Source organism: Etheostoma spectabile, chromosome 5 (assembly GCF_008692095.1).
Source record: "Etheostoma spectabile isolate EspeVRDwgs_2016 chromosome 5, UIUC_Espe_1.0, whole genome shotgun sequence".
NCBI lineage: Eukaryota > Metazoa > Chordata > Actinopteri > Perciformes > Percidae > Etheostoma > Etheostoma spectabile.
In genome coordinates this window covers 22764746-22787115 of record NC_045737.1, presented here as the reverse complement: position 1 = coordinate 22787115, position 22370 = coordinate 22764746, and the positions used below count along the sequence as shown (strand labels likewise).

At 40.1% G+C, this 22370-nt stretch overlaps 2 protein-coding genes and 1 long non-coding RNA gene across 6 annotated transcripts in view; 2 read left to right on the top strand and 1 right to left on the bottom strand.

Annotated features, from left to right (window-relative positions):
* Positions 1-16: 16 nt before the first annotated feature.
* Positions 17-2705, bottom strand: LOC116690092 (uncharacterized). The gene is made up of 3 exons (XR_004332164.1): positions 2502-2705; positions 1774-1891; positions 17-856 (listed from the first exon to the last, which is right to left on the bottom strand). It is a non-coding gene; the product is annotated as an uncharacterized LOC116690092 (long non-coding RNA).
* Positions 2306-12666, top strand: cabp1a (calcium binding protein 1a). 4 transcript variants are annotated; one of them, XM_032516831.1, is made up of 8 exons: positions 5882-6137; positions 7005-7190; positions 9813-9843; positions 10225-10368; positions 10467-10576; positions 10666-10740; positions 10827-10899; positions 12051-12666. In XM_032516831.1, exons 1-8 carry the CDS (start codon positions 5997-5999, stop codon positions 12074-12076), a joined length of 786 nt encoding a protein of 261 aa, XP_032372722.1. In that variant the 5' UTR covers positions 5882-5996; the 3' UTR covers positions 12077-12666. The 4 variants fall into 4 exon arrangements, with proteins under 4 accessions (XP_032372721.1, XP_032372722.1, XP_032372724.1 ...); XM_032516830.1 differs by lacking the exons at positions 5882-6137; positions 7005-7190 and adding an exon at positions 2306-3321; XM_032516833.1 differs by lacking the exon at positions 7005-7190 and having other exon boundaries at positions 5894-6137.
* Positions 12667-14909: 2243 nt separating this feature from the next.
* Positions 14910-22370, top strand: part of mlec (malectin) — an 8502-nt gene continuing 1041 nt past the window's right edge. The window contains exons 1-6 of the mRNA XM_032516839.1: positions 14910-15172; positions 15611-15833; positions 16311-16489; positions 16663-16839; positions 19466-19523; positions 19782-22370. The exon at positions 19782-22370 is cut by the window's right edge and continues 1041 nt beyond it. Coding sequence (XP_032372730.1) covers positions 15632-15833; positions 16311-16489; positions 16663-16839; positions 19466-19523; positions 19782-20026 — 861 coding nt within the window. The 5' untranslated portion in view covers positions 14910-15172; positions 15611-15631 and the 3' untranslated portion in view covers positions 20027-22370. The remainder of the gene's footprint in view (positions 15173-15610; positions 15834-16310; positions 16490-16662; positions 16840-19465; positions 19524-19781) is intronic.

Sequence of the window (22370 nt, the reverse complement as noted above, 5' to 3'; positions counted from 1 at the left end):
TTTCACACTGAATCTCAAATGCTGATTGAAACAAACTGAATGGTTCAGAGAAGAATGAAGTCGTCTGTAGAACTGCCACTTCGGTATTGATAATTCACTCTGTGATATAAAGCAAGGGGACAAAAAAGCTAGATGCCTATTCTATAATGGCAGGCGTAGGCTTGCAATGATTGCTCTGTTTCCTCAGTGGTTATTTCTTGTCAGACCTGCCATGCTTCTGGAGGATATGAAGCCAGAAGTACTAAAATGCTGAGGCAATAATAAACATCATGTTCAATTCAAAACAGACGTGTCTACATTACTCATACATTTGAGTTCAAAATATTTATAGGGGTTGATATTTGGCCTTACATCTGCATCCACAGTCTAAAAAAGAAGTCAATATCCTCCACTTGGAAAAGCCACCCCTTCTGATCATATTGGAGTTTATCTAAAGGTACACAGGTGTTGCTACATCTGGAAGCCTGTAGCTTTGGTGAATGGAGGCACATGCTAATGTGAGGTGGATGCCAATAATAACACGGATAACGTATTTTGAAAGCCCTCATTGCTTTTATTCATAAGCTGCAGATTTATGGGCACAGGACTTATTTTTTTAATGTCACATCTCTTGAATTATTAAAGTAAGCTAAAGTAGTTATTGTTACAATACTGCTCAGTGTAGTATTAGGATACTGTAGCATGTTTATGCGCAAGGATTATCATTTGAGCAATATACACTTACATCACTAACTCGTAGAATTGAAATAAGATGTGCATGGGCATAGAGATGTAATGTATGTGAGAGGCAGTGAAATGATTAGATATGTTGGAGTCCAAGAACCTCTAGGTGTCGCTGATGGGTTCCTCAGTGCCCCTGACAAAGTAAAGAATAGTTTCATTTGACTTTAATTTCATTCAAATGCAGAGAACCAGTACAACTACAAAATTTACATACAGTAGACAAAACCGTTCAAACACCTGTAAAATGTCATGAAATAAAACAGCCATGCAACAAATGATGAAGCTTAGAATCTTCAGGTTAAGTTAAGTTCATCTGGATCAACGAAGGTATATTTGGATAATTGCCTTGTCCCTCACCGTCCACTCTCTGTGTGTTGCCGTTCTCGAACTCCGTTCTCTTTGGGAAACAACAAAAACTTGCACGCTGAAAATGGCAAGTTTTTGGGGCGACCTCTAGCTCACCCAGTAAGACCGTGCACCCCATGTAGGCTGAGGCCTTTGCAGCAGCCCGGGTTTGAGTCAGACCTACGGTCCTTTGCTGTGTGTCATCCCCCATCTCTCTCCCAAATTAACCTGTCTATCCACTGTCACTCAAATAAAGGGAGAAAAAGCCCCAAACAACGATCTTAAAAAAAAATAAGAAGAAGAAAATGGCAAGTTTTGAAGAAATTTGGATTGTGGAACTAGGCAGGCCTGCTTGGTCCTTTTGGGGATTGATTATAGAGATTTACAAAGAATTTGTTTACGGCATTTACTATCTACGTTTAAGGACCGATTGGTTGGGATTGCTGTGGAAAAAGTACATACAGCATTACACTGGTAAGAGAAAACCACGTTAAACCATATAATGTGTGCACCACTAAAGTACAACTAAAAACTGAAATGGAAAGGGCCATTAGGTGGCTCCTGCATTTTAGCCACTTTTGAACTCTGACTTATAGAGAAGACCCTGTGTCAAAATCAACATTCACATTTCTTTTAAAATTTTGCTTACGTGGTGCAACTCCTTAAACTAATTTGTATTTAAGAAATGATCACAAACTAACCCACAGCAAGCCTTGTGCAGGAGTCATCTCAGTGTAGAATTGCTGGTTGGTTGTGTTGGGGGTCTCAATGGGGACCCATGGCTCAGTTTCCCCCCCAGGCCCCACAGCAGGTTCATCTGGCCCTGGATGGATACAATATGGTGTCAATAACATATTGTCCACTGGAAAGGACAAAAACGTCAGAAAAAAGTGCAGTCTTACACAACACAAAACAACTGACATAGCAAAAATAGAGCTGAGTTAACACTTTGCTGCCACTGTTCGAACAGAAATTCAGCAATGGCTTCCCAAGGTTGTTAGTGTTGCAGGGGCTGTAGCCGATTCAATTGTTTTTATGGATGTTGTGTCTACACCCAAAATGATTTTGTCAGTTTAATTTTGCATAGGCTTATTGTATTATGGTTATGAAGCAAATTTGCATAGGCTATCAGGGAAAGGTAGGCAAAAATGTTCACCTATTTGGTCTATCTTTGTCATTGAAAAGTTTGCCGACCACTGGAAGGCTATATCTTACTACTGTCCACACCCACGTCATTGCCACGATGCCGAGACCAGCATTCCCATCAATGAAAAGGTGACGCGCTCTGCTGCGACGTGTGTCCCCTTCTATTCAGCTGTCTACATGCGCGCGCGCTCCAAGGTAGCATAACTTCACGCGGGCAGGCTCTGTTATGTGCTAATATGGGACAACAATGGAGAGAAAACGGTGTATGATGTCGATGATCAACCCACCGAGACAGAATAGAACAGATCCGCAACAATGAGCTCCTCTTTTCCTAAATCTGAATCCACGACCTCTTTACTGAAATCCTCCTCTGCGGCGAGGAGACCGACACACCTCCCTGAACGCCCAGCAGAAACAAGCCGGAGAAGTCAGCATCAGCATCAGCATCAGCACCAGCATCAGCATCAGCATCAGCATCAGCATCAGCATCACCACCGTCCCACCGCACTCCACAGCAGCAGCAAAGCCGAGGAGTCCTTCTGGTCGGCCGAGTGCGACATCAGTGCCCGGAGACCTCTGTGCCATCCCTCCCTCGTCGGCAGCCCGGACAGCGGTAGCAATGATGCAGCCACTCGGGGCAAGTGTAAGTCACATGCCCCCCACAGCCAAGTTCCCGACCCGCCAGAGCCAAACGGCGAGGCGGGCCGAGGTGTGAGGGAACGCTGCAGGTCATCCACTAAGCCCGCACACCGGCACCACCACCGCAGGAAGCACAACCGGGAGGACCGTCCACCGGCGGCAGCAGCAGCAGGACCGCCTGAACCGGAGCATCCCCGCCGCTGTCACACGCACACGCACACCCGCCCGGTTCCCAGGGTGCCCTCTCTGTCGGACAGCAACGACGACAGGGCTCCTCTCTGTGAGCCGAGGGACCATAAAGGGCTCCGTTTGACTAACAGTGGCGGTAAGGTCAGCAGTCCATCCCCGTCCTCCTGCTCCCCGGTCCCGATGTCCAGCAGGTCGTCTCGCCGCTCCCGGAGGTCCAGTGCTGCTTCTTCTGCATCCGAAATCAATTTACGCACCATCCTCAATTCACTGTTTGGGCAGGTAAGGCCCTAAAATACAGGGAAATTAATGGATCAGCCAGTTGCTTTACAGTCTTTGTCTGAATTAAATTGCTTCCAGAAAATAGGATAAATAGCCGATAGAGTTTTAGTGTGTGAAGTGCAGGGGTAGCCTACTGTGACACCCCAAACCCAAATCTTAATTTATGTAAAATAATTAATTAATTTATGTCTATTCTAATAAAAAGCTCACCAATGTATAATTACCAGTTAACCAATTTGAATGAAGGACACTCTGCTGGCTTCAACTAAAAATAAAATGTTTTCAATTCTGGTAGGCTTGCCATGCAGAAAATAGCTATGTTATTAGTATTTCTACCAAAGAGCACACAGATATGAAGTGGTTAAGTGTGTCTTCTGGCCACAATGACGTCCTATTTACAATCAATATAGCTAATGTGCTCTGCGCTGCAGTCTGCAAAAACATGTCATTACTGGACAGACTGGGCAGGGAAAAGCTTCCTCCACACATGCATTTCTTATGTCATTTGTAAATACCGCACCACCTCCAACAGAAATAGGCTGGGCTTTTTATTGAAGCAGATGTGCTGGGGCAGATTAATTGCACTTGTATGGAGAGGTGGACATCTTTGATGTGCGGATGTGTATTGGGTGAAAGACAAAGATATATATTCATGTTCCTGTGTCATTCAATCAGGATCACTGTGATGATTGTGTTGTGTTTGAAGGAAATCACTTTGAGGTTTCTGATGGTGGTTGAGGATCTATGTTGAGCCTCAACTCTATTCACACAAAAGAAAAGAGCTCAGTCTAATATGCTTGGATCAGTGGTCGGATTTTACATCATTGTGGCTCACAAAGCTATAGTCTGATAGCACATTGTTTATGGAGGGAATTGTCCTCGTCTCTTCCTCAGAAGTCAGAGTTTTGTTCATGCCATATAGGGTGTTTGGATTTTAATCAGATCTAGAATCAGGAGGTGATTTAAAATTAGGAAAACTCTCAACCTTAAAATAGGCTCAAAATGGCAACACAGAGATCATCCATTGGGGCTTTGGGATAAAGATCTTCTTTGTACTTACAGCAGCTCTGTGAAAATATTAACGTGACCTCAAAAAGACCTTGGATGTGACTGCTGAAGAGTTCAATGATGGACAGAGATGTAAGGCATAGTGTGTGAGATACACGCGATATTTGGCATTTATTATGTACAATGCACAGTGTAAGAGCTTTTTTTAGACATTTCGACAAGCCAGAAAGGAAATACTATCCTCACTAATGTTCTGTGCAGAGACACTCACACACACACACATACATATATATATATATATATATATATATATATATATATATATATATATATATATATATATATATATATATATATATATATATATATATATATATATATATATATATATATATATATATATATATATATATATATTCACATATATAAATACACACACATTACATGTATTTCATGCTAACAGATGGACTATACAACAATTGTATTCTTCTCACAGCCTTTATGTGTTTCTCTTTGGTCCCATGGGGCTACCGTAGGTCAGAGTGACCATGTCTTTGTAAGGCGCGTAAAACAAAAGGCACATGCATAAATGTAAAGTACAATTTTTGGGTTCAAATACAATCTCAAACTGATACATTTCACTGGCGCTTGAGAGTGTGCAGTGGTGGAATGTAACTAATTACATTTACTGAAGTACTGTAATTGAATACAAATTTGAGGTTTCTTTTCATGCCACTTTCTACTTCTATTCCACTACATTTTATAGAGAAATATTATATATACATATATTATATATATATATATATATATATATATATATATGTGTGTGTGTGTGTACTTTTTGTGCACACAAAACACAAAAATCGTGTTTTATTACAAATTAAACTACCCAAAAATACAAGTACAGCGGAAATGATTAGCCAATTAATCCCTCACTGTAGTTTATTGACAGAACCGTTTTTAAATGTGAGGATTTTTCTGCATTGAGTATTTTTACTTTTTATACTTTCTTACATTTTCCTGATTACATTTACATACTATAACATTTACTTGAAACAGAGTATTTTTACAGTGTGGTATTAGTACTTTCAAGTAAAGAATATGAGTATTTCTTCCACCATTGAGAGCGAGAGTGCAGGTGAAGAGACTGTAAATAGGCCATTACAGAGTGTTCTTGTAAAGTTGCCCGGTACAGATTTTCACAACCTACAAATACCAACTATCTCACAATAGTACATGTGACCCTTGTGCAAAGCTCATTTGCTTGCAATACTATATGTTCCTGCAGGAAAGCTGACACCCCTTATTATTTTGTTGGGGGATCTGTGAATCTGTGTTGAATTGTCGGTGTTGTTCACAGATATCTACAAAAGTTTGGTCAGTGTGACAGATGGGTAAATTATCTCACAGTGGAGCACCTTCTTTTCCTTTAATAGGCATAATTCTGTTTCCCTCCTTGGATCACTTCCCTCTCTCTCATTTAGTTTCTCACCCACACTAATTTTCTTCTCTCTCTCTCTCTCTCTCTCTCTCTCTCTCTCTCTCTCTCTCTCACCCTTACAGTTATCATTGGCTGCTCATACTAATGCTACATCATTCACTTACTCCAGTGCAGTACCATTCAGTTCATTGTTTTTTCAACTAGCTGTAGATTAGCACCCGTCTTCATGGGTCTTGCTGTAACCAGAGTTTGCACTCCTCTTAGAATCCAAACTGCAAACTTAACAGAGAAAAGGTCCTCATGCTCCGTTTTAGTGCCTCTTTTTTCTTTTAGTATGGGAAACTGCTTACACTGGCCTCTGAGAACGGTAGGAATGTTTTCAGTGTGGGGAAATATTAAACCCTGTCTTTCACATATTGTTTGGTGGATTTTGTGGTGCATTTGAAAGGGAAATGAAACTGGACAATAGTGTGGTATCCTCAGATATTTTTCATAGCTGTGTGATGTTGCAATTGTTCTTTTTACCCAAACAGCTGCAAAAATCCTAAAAGATTTCAAAAGGTCTTTATTTGTATGTGTGTTTTTCAGGACATCTTTACACATGTCATGATTATTTTAGATTTTGGAGTTTTAATATCCCATTGTTTGTGGTGGAAATAACTTTATGATTTGAAACTACTCTGAAACGGCTCTGCTTGTAGTTGGCTTTCGAGCGCATTTTGTGAAACATGTTAGATTTATGGCTTCAGACTTTGTTTGTTGCAGATCTTTGATGTGCAACAGGAACCATTTTCTAATTAAAAAAAAGGCTGCATGTCCCACAAAAGAAAATGCGTTCTAATGTCTTTGGCGGTAACATTAGCCTGTTCCCCTGTGCTTTAGCTCGTCTTTTCTCTGCTGTTTACTGTTCCTGTGACAGTGTATAGGTGGGAAGTGCCAGTCCCTACAACGTGGCAAGTAAACTGTTATGAATGATGAGTGGAAAGTTGGCAACATGCTTTTTTAATGATGCATTTTGCCTTTGTCATGTTGTCATATTTCAAAAGTTTCTCTCTCATATGTAAGCACGCGAACACACAATACTTTTACGGAGAAGTACACCTCTGTCCAAATTTATTCTGTTGCCTCAAATTATTGAGAGTTTATATTGACTCACATATCCTCTCTCAACTTGTGTCTTCATTGCATTGTGCTTTGAAGCCTTCTAACACTGTCTCTGCACCGCTCTGGAAAGACGCTCCAGGATGCTGAGAGGAGATTCAGAGGGGTGCTGTCCTGTGAGGAGATGGGCCAGGCAGGGTATCTTGGGCCTTATCAAGAGTCCATTGTTTCCGTGACACAAAACTGCGTTCTCGTGAGCAACATACGGTTGCAAACCTGTGTCTTCCTGAGTAAAGGCATGGCCACGTGCAGGCAGGCTGTACGTAAGTCTGCACACCACATATTTGCTTCCATATCTGTCTGTATTTACACCAGCATTATATTTGACCTGGAAAGTATTTCTATCATTACCAAACAAGCTGCCACAACAATTATCACTGCTAGGCTGTTCAATTATTTTTTATCATAATATTGTACTATTTCCACTCCTGCTGCTTTTGTCTGGTATCTTGCCAGCTGTCCATAGGGAACACACAGGTTTGGAAAATGACTTAGACTGAAAGCTCACAAATGTCAACAGGCGGGTTTAGGAGCTTGTGCATTCATGCAATGCCTTATTTGCTTTCTTGCCATTATTTAGATAAGAAGATTGAATGGAAGCCCATTTCTGCCTGTAAAATAAAATAAAAAAATAAGATAAAATCTTAGACTTGTGATGACAAAAGAAGGATCTTGCAAGACATTATAATGAAAAACTTTTCAAAAATAATAATGTAGCATTTTAAAATAATTACAAACTTTCTGAAAACTTATTATTTTGAGACACTAAGTAATTTTGTACTAAGTCATAATTTTAAAGGGTTTCTTATTTTGCGATACCAAGTCATTATTATTATGAGATAATTCATTCATTATTTTGAGAAGGTTTATCATTACAATGACCTACTGGATCTTTTTTTAATCACATTGGCTGAAATGGGCTTCCTCCATGACTGAAAGCACTTTTATGTCTAACAGGTAAATATGTAGCTGAAGCCAGCAGCCAGTTAGCTTAGCTTACCTTAGCGCCAAGGGTAGAAACAGGGGCAACAGCAAACTGCTAGGCAACAGCAAACTGCTAGGCAACAGTAAACTGCTAGCTTGTCTCTGTCCAAAGGTAACAAGCTCTGTCTATAGCCTACACGTTACATCTTGTTTGTCTAATCCATACAAAAAGTAAAGTGTAAAAACGACAATGTGGTTTAAAGAGAATTTTATGACCACTTTTTTTTGGTCAGATGCTGTTAAAGCTATAGTGCGTAGTTTATTTTGTCCTCATGAGGAACACCAAGTAATGACAACAACACTGTTGAAGAATCCACATGATGCAAGCCTTCATTGATTCCCCCCACCCATCCCTCCTTCACACAGTTGCTAGTAGCCATCAAATAAAGGAGATGATTAAAAAAAACATGATGGACACTCTCGGACAACACCATCTTGTTAACATAGCCATACTGAGAGTCATACTGAGAAATAGTTTTGTGGAGCTAATAGGCTTAATAAGCTTTGTATCAACTCATATGACAATGGCTTGAAAGTTACGGACGTTCAAAAACCTGTATAAAAATCTAAATATGTGTTTTAGAGATGCTGATAGGTGGATTTTTTTGCCTTCAGACAGAAATAGGAGGTGTTCCCCTGTTTCCACTCTGTGTGCTAGGCTAAGCTAACGGCTGGCTGAAACTTCATGTTTACCTTGCAGACCCAAGAGTGGTGTCACTGTTCTTATCTGTCAGCGAGAAAGTGAATAAACGTGGTTTCCTGTCAGAACAACTTCCTGTTACTCAGTTACAACCCCCTCTGCACAGCTCATATATTGCCTTGGCTACACTATTACATGGTTACTGATCAAACAATCAAGTGATGGCAAGTGATTGTTGCATGAAAAGACTGAGTGGCCTGAATTTTAAGGGTGGTAGTTACAGCTCCGTCCATTGGGAGCTTGGTTGGAAACCAGAGGGTCACTGGTCCCCGTAAAGAGTGTGGAACTGTGAGGTGCCAGTTCACCTCCTGGGCACTGCAAATGTGCTCTTGAGCAAGGCACCGAACTTACTTCAATTGCTCAGGACGCCTGTGCAGCAGTCTCAGCCCCCTCACTCTGACATCTCTACATTTGTGCATGTATAGGTGCATGTATGCTCAGATTTGCATGTATGCTCAGGTATATACATTATACAGTATAAAAATGTATATTAATTATTATTGTACTCAAGTCTTAGTCTCAATGAAAACAGCATAGTAAGGGAGTTTTGAGTCATGCCAGTGTAAGAGATGATGGTTGATGAACCGTCAGTGATGGAGTCACAGATAAAGCTCTGATGACGCATATAAGTTGGATTGGCTAGATGAGCATCCATGGGCTCATCTGCCTCCTGTGTTTTTTATTTCAGTGGTTCCGGTTAGACAGTTCTTTTGGCCTGACGTCAACACTCAGTGTTGTGTTTAGACTTCTCACTGCTCCTGCTGTTAACCCCTGAAGGCTCTGGGATATGTCTGCCTCTCTCTCTGCCCTTTAAAGGTTGCATTCATTGTAAGCAAGCACTGGGGGAAAAAAACAGAAACAGTCACATTCTTCTGGGAACTCGAAGGGTTATGGTTCCCAGTCATGTTTTATAGGGATCAAGCCTATTTATACTCGGAAGATTTGTCATCAAGATGTGAGATACTTTCAGTCTAACATCTTTTACCGTTTGACATCTTTAAGTTGAGGTTCACAAGAAAGCTGAGGGTTGTTATGGAGAAGATGGCTGGTTTAGGTTTGGGCATCACTCGAGTCACAGCGCTGTCAGTGGTATGTTTGAATGTAGCTCATACACAGACGAGTTGTGTTTGTTATGATGTGTTATCATGATGACTGCTTTTGGTTTTGTCACAATGATTAAATGTCATTTCTTAATAGGACAGAGAGCTGCGGCCAGAGGAAATGGATGGTAAGTTTATATTTCTTTAATGTTATATGTCTCTTTACTGATGTTAAGCCAGGGGTCAACAACCTTTACTATCAAAAGAGCCATTTTAAATTTAAAATATTATTAAATAACCGTTATTCATTTCCATTAAAATTTTTGTCAAAGCAATAGGAATCCAGTGGAGAGCAGCACAGGTTTCAGAACCGCAGGTTGCAGACCCCTGTGTTAACCAGTCGGACAAAATATATTTTATAAAATGATTTAATGGCAAAGTGCTTTACAGAACAAACATAAAAGCAAAATGGAATGAAAGGACAAATTTGAACATTACATGTAGTGTTTATATTTGCAAAATAACATATAATTTAAATTGCTAATAATATTTCTCTTGTTGCTGAACAGAGTTGCGAGACGCTTTCAAAGAGTTTGACAAGAACAAGGACGGTTTCATCAGCTGTAAAGACCTAGGGAACTGCATGAGAACCATGGGATACATGCCTACTGAAATGGAGCTGATTGAACTGAGTCAACAGATAAACATGAACTGTGAGGACTTAACTTGTGTATTTATGTGTCATGCATGTCATATTCTAACCTTGTATTGTGGTTTGAAACTCTGTGGCAAAATCCTTTTTTTTCTCAAGTGGGAGGTCATGTTGATTTTGAGGACTTTGTAGAGCTGATGGGCCCAAAACTCCTCGCCGAAACTGCAGACATGATTGGAATAAAAGAGCTAAAAGACGCATTTAGAGAGGTAAGCGTCTCCTGATTTAAGTGTTGTGAGATTTTTTTTTACCATTTACTTTTCCATTTTTAATGTTGTTTTCTGCTTATTGTCATCAGTTTGACACTAATGGGGATGGGGCCATAAGCACATCTGAGCTCAGAGATGCAATGAGGAAGTTGTTGGGCCAACAGGTAAGCGTTGGATCAGATAGGAGAACAGAAAAACGTTCTTGAATGAAGACCCACTGTGTAACTGCTGCCAACCATGTTTTCCCCAGGTGGGTTTAAAGGAAGTAGAAGATATCCTGAGGGATGTTGACCTGAATGGTGATGGCCTTGTTGACTTTGAAGGTAAATCACCCTTAACAAACTGTTCATTTAAAGGCAAAATGCATATTTCGTCCTTTTAAAAGCACCTTGAATTGTCCTGTTGCGGAAATGTGCTATGCAAATAAAGCTGCCTTGCCTTGCCTTAACTTTAGTGCTATTACTCAATCTAGATTGTTTTTGCATCAGTTGCCCAGTGTTGGAGATATAGGTCATAGAGATGTCTGCCTTCTCTCCAATATAATGGAACTAGATGGCGGTTACTCAAGATAATCTACAGACCTGGTTTTGAGAAGATTCACCTAGGAACTATTGTCTGTTTACCAAATTACACCACTTTTATCACCGTGCAGAATGAAGTGTACTCGTGGACGGGAGGCTTGTTATTTGTCATTTGTCTGGTCACTGAGCTATAACTGTAGTTCACGCGTACTGCTAGCTCACCTGAGCTAGCAAACGCTACGTCTTAGCCGAGGAGGATGTCATTAATGTTTACATTTTGCGCTGTCACAAGCACAAGACTCTCGTCCATTAGCAGCAGGCTTCCTTCTGCACAGTGATGCGGTTGGTGGGTGTAGTTCGGCAGAAAGATAATAGTTCCTACATGAAACTGCTTACAACCAGATCTGTGGATTATCTTGAGTAACCAGGCCATGATTTCTGGGAAAGAGGCATTGCCATTGAGTTTCTAAAATGTAGTTGAGTTGAGTTTCTAAAAGTATATTTTTTGGCGTTTTGAGCACCACAAGCCAAATACCATCTAGTTCCATTATATTGGAGAGAAAACATCTAGATTGATTAATAGCACTACAGGTAAGAGAAAAATGTGTATCTTTGATTTTGGGGTGAAGAGTCCCTTTAAAGGAACACGCCACCGTTTGTCGAAATAGGGATTATCACGGTCTCCCCCAGCTGTAGATAGGTGCGCCAACACATTTTTTGTCTCAGTGTATTCATTGTTTTAGTCCAATGCAACACCGGCAGCGCTAACTAACGGCGGTGTTGCACCAGGCTAAGCATTCACTGAAATAAAAAATGTGTTAGCCCACCTATCTACAGCTAGGGGAGAACGTGATAAGCCCTATTTCAACAAACAGTGGCATGTTCGTTTAAGGCATGCTGTACAGTTCTTTGTAACTCTTTCATATTGTCATTCTCCTCCTCTCTCTTCACAGAGTTTGTACGAATGATGTCTCGCTAAGATCATAAAATGATCAGTCCTGAATGTGAAGCTATGTCCTTCTCTATACTTGACCAAGTACACCAGAGGACATGCTAAGGTCTCTGAGCCATCCAAATCTGAATGACACTGGAATCAAAACTCCTTGAATGTTACAGAGTGAGGAGTCACCTCACAATTTCAATCAATAAGTGTTCTTCCTGAAGAGTCTCAGTTTAACTGAGGCGTAATTTGCTGTAGCCTAGCCTATGATTGTCCAACCTGTGTTTTTGCACTTCAATTCTCACAAAAAATAACTTCCTGTGTCGATAGATTGCTGGTGTCTTGTCTCGTCTTCTATGTGGTAAAGAAAGAAATCTCTCATTGATGTACAACAAAATCCGGATGTAAAAGATCACAGCACTGTTGAACATTTCAGTATGTTTTCACGCAGTATTTGTTGTATCAGAGATAGTGGAGTTGAATACTTTTTGTGTGACATTGGTGCTCCACCCAGGAACCCATGTGGCAATATGACATCTGTATTGTAACTGTGTGACCATCTGTGGTTTTTCACTGTGCCAGTCGAGTCCTAGCCTATAAAAGCATCATTGCATGACAACTACATGCAACTGAGAAGCAGATTTCTGATATTAATGAGAATAATGAGAAACAGCACTCAGAATACATAATTTTTTCTCACTAGAGTCTTAGATCAAGAGCAGGTGAAACACTATTTTCAAAGATGCACCGCTCTGGTTTGCAGCATCAAATGTATTTTAATGCTCACAAGTTTGAATTCCTAAAGTCTTTCATCTAGCTTTGGGAACTAGTAATGTCTGTTTTTAAAAGTCCATATTACACTGTCTGCAATCTTACAGTAGGAATGACATATTTGAACTGTGTTTACAGTGGATGTGATTATGTTGTACCTTTAACTGTATGTCAGTATCAATAAGATTGTAGTTGTGGTACTGTTCCACACATCTGTGTTGTCAAAGCAATTTTTATGCATGCCAAAGAGAGAAATTTATTAAATTCAGTATGCACATTTGCATTTTTGTCTAACAAAGTAAACAAAATATTTCGCCAAGTTAACTGTAGAAAAATAAAAATAAAAAGGTGTTTACATTTGAGTACCTTTTTCTGTGATAATGTTGCCAAAGAAAACACAGGTGCAATATAGTAGAAAAGGGTTTTTAGTGTTGTTATTAACAAATGAAATATATCACTGTAAATAACTGCCTTGTGTCCCTGTGTGACCTTTGACTAATTTTGCTTTCATTTTTTATAATACAAACATAGCCTATTAATTTGTTATATTACTAAAGACAAATCAGCTAGTTACACCCTATGGATAAAATGTAGGCTACTATAAAGAGATCCCTTGCTTTATTTGGGAAGCAGTGACATGCAGTAGGCCTATTTGCATACTTTACATACCAAGCAACTGCAGTGACTTTATTTCACTGTTATGCTCCAGCTAAAACTATTTGGCAACACATGAACACCATAGTAAAGGAAAGCAAAACAGTTAAAATGACCACATAAAAAAAACTAAAATGCTCAGTGCAAGAATTACATTTCACGAGGAAAGAATAGAGGCGATTGCTGCAGGCACAACAACACCCACGATAAAACTGCACTACATGCTGCCTGTTGGCCACTTGCCTTCTGGAGAAACATTGTTGCAAGCGGCAGCAGCAACAAATATTGAAACATATGCTTATGCAAAGTAGGCTACTTTGTAGAAACATGATTTTGAAGGAGATTACTGTAAATGAAATACAAATGTTGATAAAAATCTCAAGCACTAGCTGTAGCAAACAATTTAGGGCTGCGTGTATGCTTCTTTAAATAGACAGACTATATTTCAACATATGTTTACCAACGCTGTGTAATCAGGTGGGTTAGAAATTATAAAAAAAAAAAAAATCATAAAACACCTGTCATCCATAGGGGTATTGCTGTTGCCATAGCAACTATCTTCATTCATTCCTTTCTGGTCAACTCCTGAGTGCACCGTGTGCGCGCTGCGTTGGACTCTTGTGATTGGCCAAGACTCGGACCGTACCATACCGGAAGGGGGACGTGAAGATTTGTTAAAGAACATGTGTAATAGCCTAGGTAATGCTACTATATTTAAAATCAAACATAGTCTTCAGACCCACAAATAATTAAGTAGGAAATACAAAGTTGAAGATATCTTACCTTTGGTTGTCAGAGTGAGTATTGGCTCAATTCCGGTTATTACAAATACCCTCTTGTAGGTTTGGCGTCATTGATGATTAAACCGGTGTCCAAATGAAAGCACTTTGTTACAACAATATAAGACACACGATCAATAATGGAAGTACATTTAGAATCTATAACACTATAAAATGTAAACTGTAAAATACCCCCCTTTGCGTGAGATTCTTGCCCTGAGCAGCTCTGTAACGTTACTAACATAAACCTAAACTATAATTAACGTTAGGTCTGCCATTCTGTCTATAGGAGGGGGTCATGTATACATACATGTAATGTAACGTTCTATAGCCTAGCTGGGGGGCGCAAAATTGAGACTGTTGCCTGAGTGGCTAAACTTAGAAAGGCCATGAAAATCACAAAGTCCTCCCTTGACGTGTAAAAAAGATACAGGGCTTCGGTCTGCCCACATCTGTCAATCAAGGTTAGAACCAGTGGATGGTTAGAACATGGGTACACCTATGTACACCCCTCAAGAGTTATTATAACATGTGATATTCTTGATAAATGTAATACAATGGTCGTCATTTGTACATTGTTACAGTATGATGTGCTTGACCTTTTATATGATATGGTGTTTAATGGTTCAAGAAACCTTAACAGGAGGGTGTGATTCGACAGAGTATGTGCCGCTCATTGGCCATGGGAAATCTAAGGTTAGGTAGCACTGCCACTGCTCCGCCTCCTGCAAACTGGCAGCCGCTGTTGCTGGAAGCGCAGTCTGCATGCACACATTGAATGAAAGTCAGTGTAGCAGGCTGTTGCCACCAGCAACTGATATCTGCTCCCCGTAAAGTTATCTTAGTATCTCGGCATCTGGTGAGACTGTGTTAGCAGATATACTCTTACACATTGGCAAAGACAGGTCCAGGACATCTGTGGAAGGGGAAGGTAAGAGAGACATTTGCATTAACGTCAGCCGGGCTCTCATAGTATTTCTGGTTAGACAGGTAGGTTAGCTAGCTAGCCCAGCCGACCAGCGTTAGTCGCTGCTAATTTCTCGTTATCTTTTATTTTGCCTAATTAATACAGAAGCGGTATGTTATGAATGTGTTAACAATAAGCCAGGGTATCTGTTTATAATTTTACTGTTTTCTGTGTCTCTGCATGCATTTGTGCCCAAGCTACCGGTATTGTAACGTTACTGTTAACGTTAGCATGCTGGCTAACTCAGATATCGTGTTGCATGTCATCAAGACAAGCTGGCTAGCTCCTTGTGCTAGCTAACCTTATGCGTATAATGGTACATGTGGAAGGGTTGCTTCCGTTCAGCAACCAAGTTTATGCTGCAAGCAAGCAAATACCGACACTGTCTGTGTCTGTGTCTAGGACCATTGCCTGTGTGTGGCAATGCAGCGGGTCACGGCGCAGCTCGTGGCCGGTCTGATTGCAGCGGTGCTTTCGCTGCTTGCAGAGCAGTGTTGGGCGGACGGCGGGGGCCTCAGCCTAGCGGAACGGGTTATCTGGGCTGTAAATTCCGGAGGTGAATCGCATGTAGACGTGCACGGCATTCACTTCAAAAAGGACCCATTGGAAGGGAAACTTGGCAAAGGTGAGTCGATGTTAACGGCGGTTAAGTGTCTTGCTGGGCTTCACCTGTAAGGTGTTACTGAGAATGACATTGTGAAGTTAAAATCTGTTCACTAAGAGGAATAGACATTTTAGCAAAAACATATGCATGGTCTGGCTTCCGCAAGTAACTACAAACTATGAAGAGTCAGCATAGAGGACTACAGCTCCGCCCCTCTCAGCATGTAGCGGAAGCAGGTGATGATGTGATCAAATTATAGTCATTCTTGGCTCCAGCTAAGAGCCACAGCCACATATACTATGATTGCAAGTTGGAGTCAACACAGTGTGGTATTGCCATTTGAGCCAAAAGGGCACTGTACTTCATTGAGTGCAGGAATAGGTCAAGGCTCGCACAATGTGGTGCTTTGCTTAAACATGATCAGTTTTCCAGAAATGCAGCTATTAATGTGGTCTTGTGAGCAAGTGCACAGTGAACCTGATGCTATTCTTCTTGTAGCATCTGATTACGGGATGCGTCTGCCAATACTGCGCTCCAGTCCAGAGGACCAGATTCTGTATCAGACAGAGCGGTACAATGAGGACACTTTTGGATATGATGTCCCCATTCGTGAGGAAGGAGACTATATACTAGTTATGAAGTATGCAGAAGTTTACTTTGCCCAGTCACAGCAAAAGGTATGGGAATTTTTGAATCAGCAGTATAATGGTGCAGTATGTGTGTATTTAATTAAGTTGTCGTTTTCATCTGTACAGTATGCATTAAGCAAGGCATGTCAGTACCCTGGGAGGTGTGTGTGAGTTTTCTGATTTGAGAATGGGTTTTCTGATTTGCGAATTCATTTTTCTAGGTGTTTGATGTCCGTCTAAATGGCCATGTGGTAGTGAAGGACCTGGATATCTTTGAGCGAGTGGGTCACAGTACCGCTCATGATGAGATAGTGCCCTTCTCTATTCGACGTGGCAAGCTCAGCGTACAAGGAGAAGTGTCTACTTTCAATGGCAAGCTCACTGTGGAGTTTGTAAAGGTGAGCAGTTTTTATTTGAATTGACTGAGACATTTCTTGATACCATATTTGTCTGTCAAAAGGGTGTGCCAGTTTGCTTGCTTTACCGTGACACTTATAAACAGCATTTTGACAAATTCTTTGTGTTTTGTTGATACTGTTCAAAAAGGTTGGTGAGGTGAAACAAAATGTAGGAACAGATTATTTGAAAGGGTGTGCTACTGCAATAGAAATTACAGGAGGACTGCTCTAATCTGTGATAACTTTATTGGGTTAGGTTCTGGTCATGTCAGTCTTCTGGTACACAGCATATCATGAAGTAATGGACATTTGTATCATAAATGTAATACATTTTTAATTTTGTCATTTAGTCTATAGTTTTTGTTTTCAATTGAGAAACACAACTGAAAACATCCTATGTGATCCATGTCAGTCACGTTACGACAGTGGATTTTTTTTCTTCTTAAAAAGCTATTCAAGAGTTTAAAAAATATTAATATAAAAGATTAAGGTAATTTCTGACAAGACTTTATTCAACCCACCATTTCTATAAATGCATAAGAATAACACTCATACCCTTAGGGCACCCCTAGCAGGTTATTACATTTATTTTCTTTTATAAAATATTGTTTTATTCACTTTTGACATATTTGTGCGATGGACAGAGGTTGGGAGAATAAGTAACTTTATATCGATTTTACTTCAATAGAAGGTAGTGTATTCATAAATAACTACTTTAGTAACAGTAAGAATGTATCAAGTGACAACATTTAAAGCAAATTTTGGGAAATATAATTATTCTGTCTTGCTGAAAGTCAAATGAAAAGATGGATACCACTTTTTTGTCTGCCAAAGCTAAAGTACATAGTTTCTGTCGCCCCAATAATAAATTCTAAGTAATGACAACAACATTGGTGCGTCCACATGATACAAGCCTTCCGGGATCGCGTACCGCCCCATAACTAAATTTGCCAACCGGCTACCCACTAATTAATACGTCATACTTTTGTTTAATCTAAAAACGACAGCTTGTCATTTTTCTAGTTTGAGTTTTTGTACATTGAACAAATGAGATATATTGAAGCTAATTAGTTGCAAATAAGAGTATTACCAGAAATGTAGAACTGTTCCTTTGACATTTATTTCAGACTTGAGCCCTGTGGGAAATGTCCATCATAACTTGTATAGAAAAGGGACTCTTATTCCAACACAAGATAAACATGTAAAATTGACAGCATATTTCCATAATGAACTCCATGTCTGAAAGGGCTGTTGGCAGCCTGCTGGAGTGTGTGTGGGCCGTGCAGATGACTGACAGCAGTCTCACATCTGGTTGTCCTTTCATTATATTTGTTTACTAGTTATGTAGTGCAACACATTAACTTTGCTCTCTTGGTCTCAGCAAACAACTTCTGTCTTTGAATCTGGTTTTATATCCGCTATTTACCCCTTCTTCAAAGTAAGTGGTCGCTTGCCTCTGTTTCCATTTCTCATAGACACGATTACTGTTTACTGTGATTTAGGAAAGGACATTTTGATATTTACAACATCTGCTGTTTAGATAGGAAGACTTTGAAGTTTGTAGCCAGGCTCTTAATAAGCAGTGAGGGCCATGAATCCATCGCCCTAAACAAATAAAAATGGCCTCTAAGCTATTGCTATCTTTGTAATGACGTAGTAACTGTCACTTTTTTCTTTTGTCACATTTTACTCTCTGGTAATACATCTAGCATATCCTGTGTGCCATGGGCCCACAGAAGCAAGTGTGTTGCACATTTGGTCCAAGTGTTTCTCTGCCTCACATTATTCAACATCAATGCTTTACTTTTTAGACAGGTCCTACAACCTGATGTGTTAAATTGCCCCGTTTGTCTTTCTTGGAATCAGTACAGCACCATGTGATACTGTACTTCTGTTGCTAAAGGCATGGCTTTTCTTTAACTGATGCAAACCGTCAGGGTGCAGTAAGGAGAGGCAAGGTTTTAGAAAGGGTGGATGGCCTAAGTTTAATTTCCCCTGCTGCAAAACGTGGCAATAAATGACTATTGGGAATACTTTATTAAATTCCGCACACTAAAAGTGTAGTTATTGCCACAGATCGATGTCTTGTCAAAATCAGTTTGACACTCTTGTTTACCCATATTTGCAACACTACAGTACTTCCAATACAGCACAACATCACAGTCAGAGAGATCACCTTTAATTCTGTTTTTAAGTTTGGGAACGCAAGCCATAGAGTATTATGTCTATGTGATTAGTATTCCCTTTAAGCCCTGGGTTCTGACAAATGAAGGATTTTGTTGAACCTCTGGTTGAAGGCTAGATTTGTACAGTGGCGCACTTCAAAAAGGTTTTTCTGTGGTGTGTTCATTTGTTCAGTGGAAATCTAACTTTACCAAATGGTGATCCTTTTCTCACACTGTGTGATACATTTGAAAGAAAACGAAAGAAGAATACAACTTTTATTCATTGTGTTTTTGTCAAATTGAACACTTTACATAGATGAGGATGCTGCAACTATTTATTTGTTTTTTCTTGAAAGTAGGGATGTAAGTATGGATCATTGTTAGAACCAAGGTTTCTTATCACCTCTGCATGGTATTAAATAACCGTTCTTTTGCTTACAATTGGCACTTGTGTGTTTCAGGGTTATTATGACAACCCCAAGGTCTGTGCTCTCTATGTAATGAAGGGGACATTAGAAGGTGAGTTCTGAGACTGCAAACATACCCTGCAGCATTTTGCATAAGAAGTCAGTATACTTAGTAGATTACAAAGTCTTGCTCAACCATGTGTTGTACTCATTTTAGTACAGTTGTACAGAACAGTTTAGTAGTTGTATTTTTAGTTGTAGCAGTGTTATAAGATAAGTGCTTTGATGCATCCATTTGTGTACCAATTCTTTTGCATGGGAATAGGGTCTAACATCGTCCATCTTCCCTTGTGCTTGTTTTACTGGACAGATGTGCCAAAACTTCAGCCTCACCCTGGGTTGGAGAAGCCAGAGGAAGAGGAGGAAGAAGAGGAGGATAGTGAGGGAGGCGAGGAAGGTGGGAAGAAAAAAGTCCCAGCAGGTTCCAAGAACAGGGTCCAGTCAGGCCCCCGAACACCAAACCCATACGCAGCAGACAACAGCAGCCTAATGTTTCCCATCCTTGTGGCGTTTGGAGTGTTCATCCCCACACTGTTCTGCCTCTGTCGGCTGTGAGCCACAACTAGTATTGAGGGGACGTCAAACAGACAAGACAGACAAGAGACTATGGAGAGGGTGGTGGTTGGGGTGGTTGGGGTGGGGGAGGGGGGGGGGTCAAGGTGACAACAGCAGCACAGGTAAAGGTGTACACCCATCAGAGAGCTTGGAGAAAATCTTGACGACTGAGGACAAAAAGAGACAATAACTTTTCGGAAAGCCACTTCGCAATGAAGCAAATGCTGCTGTCGAAATTCTACCGTTTACGTTAGAGAAGATGTAGGAAGAGTATGCTGTGCGCTTCTGTGTGAATGTGTTTTGCATCCACATCTGCTGACACTTTTGAACAATGCTAGTCATTTCCACTCAGAGACTGTGCAGGGTTTACCGATGCCAGCCTTCCCGGTTTGAAAGCCCATTTCAGCAGCTAAGGGATGCTCAGGAGTGATTGGCCAGTTTTTATAAATTTAAAAGCATCGTTTTGTACTGGGTGTAGCAAGGAAGCCTACTCTGTTTGACCCTCCTGCTCCCTATCTGGTCACACATGTTACCTTCAAATTGGAATTGGTGCTGCTTAGAAATTGGTTAAATAGAATAAGTTAGTAGAAAAACAGTTGCCATTTGAGAGGTTCCCATTTTTCCTTTTTTCTTACTTCCACCCACTCAGATCTAGTTAGTCGTTTGTTGATGTGCCATCTACTTGCCATAAGTTGTTGAAGAAAGTAATTGAACCAGCTCTGTAGCTGGTGGGATTCTTTGCTCTCTGCTGTCTAAGACGGCTTGCCTTTACATAAATATAGGTTGCTTGTGTGGTGGTAATGCATGACTTGTTTGGCATTGTTCCACCCAAATAGTGCTAGAGGGCCATTAAGCGTGTCCTCAACAGTGATCACAAATTCAAAGTCTTTTTTTTTTCTTCTTCTTTTTTCTTTTTTTTTTCTTTTTTAAAGGAAGGATCCATTTTAAAATTCAAACATCACAAAGTAAGAATGTGGAACAGTTTCTGTCAGTAGGACACCAGAGTCAAAGTGTATGCTGTGAAATGCTTCAGTTCCAGTGAGTAAGGATCTCTGCATCATTGTTTTTGCTGTGATCTTTGCCTTTTTGATTCATTCATTAAGTATGCATGCCTGCCTTTTTGTTTCACCAAAGAATGTCTTATTTCTTTTTGTAAGAAGAGGAAAACTTGGTGGCCAATTTAATTTGACAAATAGCTGGCAAAATACAATTATGTGAGGCCTTTTTGGCAAGTGGTTGAAATTGGATACATTTGGACCACAACAGTAGCCTCACAAGATTGATTTAGAGGAATACTAATATATAATTTAAATAGAAAATAATTTGCTACATGTTAACATCAGTGGCTAACTTGGAGGATGGATGTAATTTAAATCTTTTTGTTATAAATTTGTGTTTTTGATTTCAAACTTCAGTCGTCCATGTTATTTGAAACTGAGACAGGTGGCTGCAGCTCCATGTTGATGTAATAAACCGTGAGAATCTATGGCAGTCAACGCACTTGTTTCATACATCCCCAAAGTACCACAAGTTCATCCACCTGCAGTCAGAGATAAGAACACGCAGCATCAGTGTAAGTAGAAAATCACGTTTACTTGGCGTTATCAACATTTAATGCATTTTCCACCTTGTTCTCTCTGCCTTTGCAAATCTGTTGTCTTAAGACTTTTTAAGGTGGACTGTACCAGTTTTGTAAATCCAGTATGAACTTTACAGTGCAATTAATCAACTTGTTCTGGTCTTTGGATTGATTGAGCAGAACTATCTATCTTAATCTATCTTTGAGCCATTTTTTTCTACATGGCCACATACTCCGAGTCCACTTTGGCCGTTAGTCTCAGCTTTTGGACAATGATATCCCTTTTTTGCTTTCCATGTGGTCTGAAAAGCAGCTTTGTTTTTCATTTTTATTGAAGTTGTGTTGTGAACCCTCCTATTTATGTATCTAGTTACCTCCCTTAAGTGCTAAGCTCTACTCTAAGGAGGATTTTGTAACTTTGCCTGTTTCGCTAATGCGTCTCAAATGTCCCTGACACCCCCCTACCAGTATTGCTGTTGCCATAGGCAGCACTGGAAGGGGGGGAGGGGGCTGTTAATAATTCAGGTGTTGTGGATTCTCCCTCCCATTTTGATTGATGCTGGCAAAGAAGTTGGTGCCAGAAAATATTGGGTCAGTTGGTGTTTTTTTGTTTTTATTTTTAAGTTGTAAACCCAACAACAATATTTAAAACATAATCACGTTTTTTCCCTCCTAAAACATTTAATTTAATCCAGCACCAAAGTCACCGTGTTCTGTTCTTCTGCAAGTCTACACAGTTGCATATATATATATATATATATATAT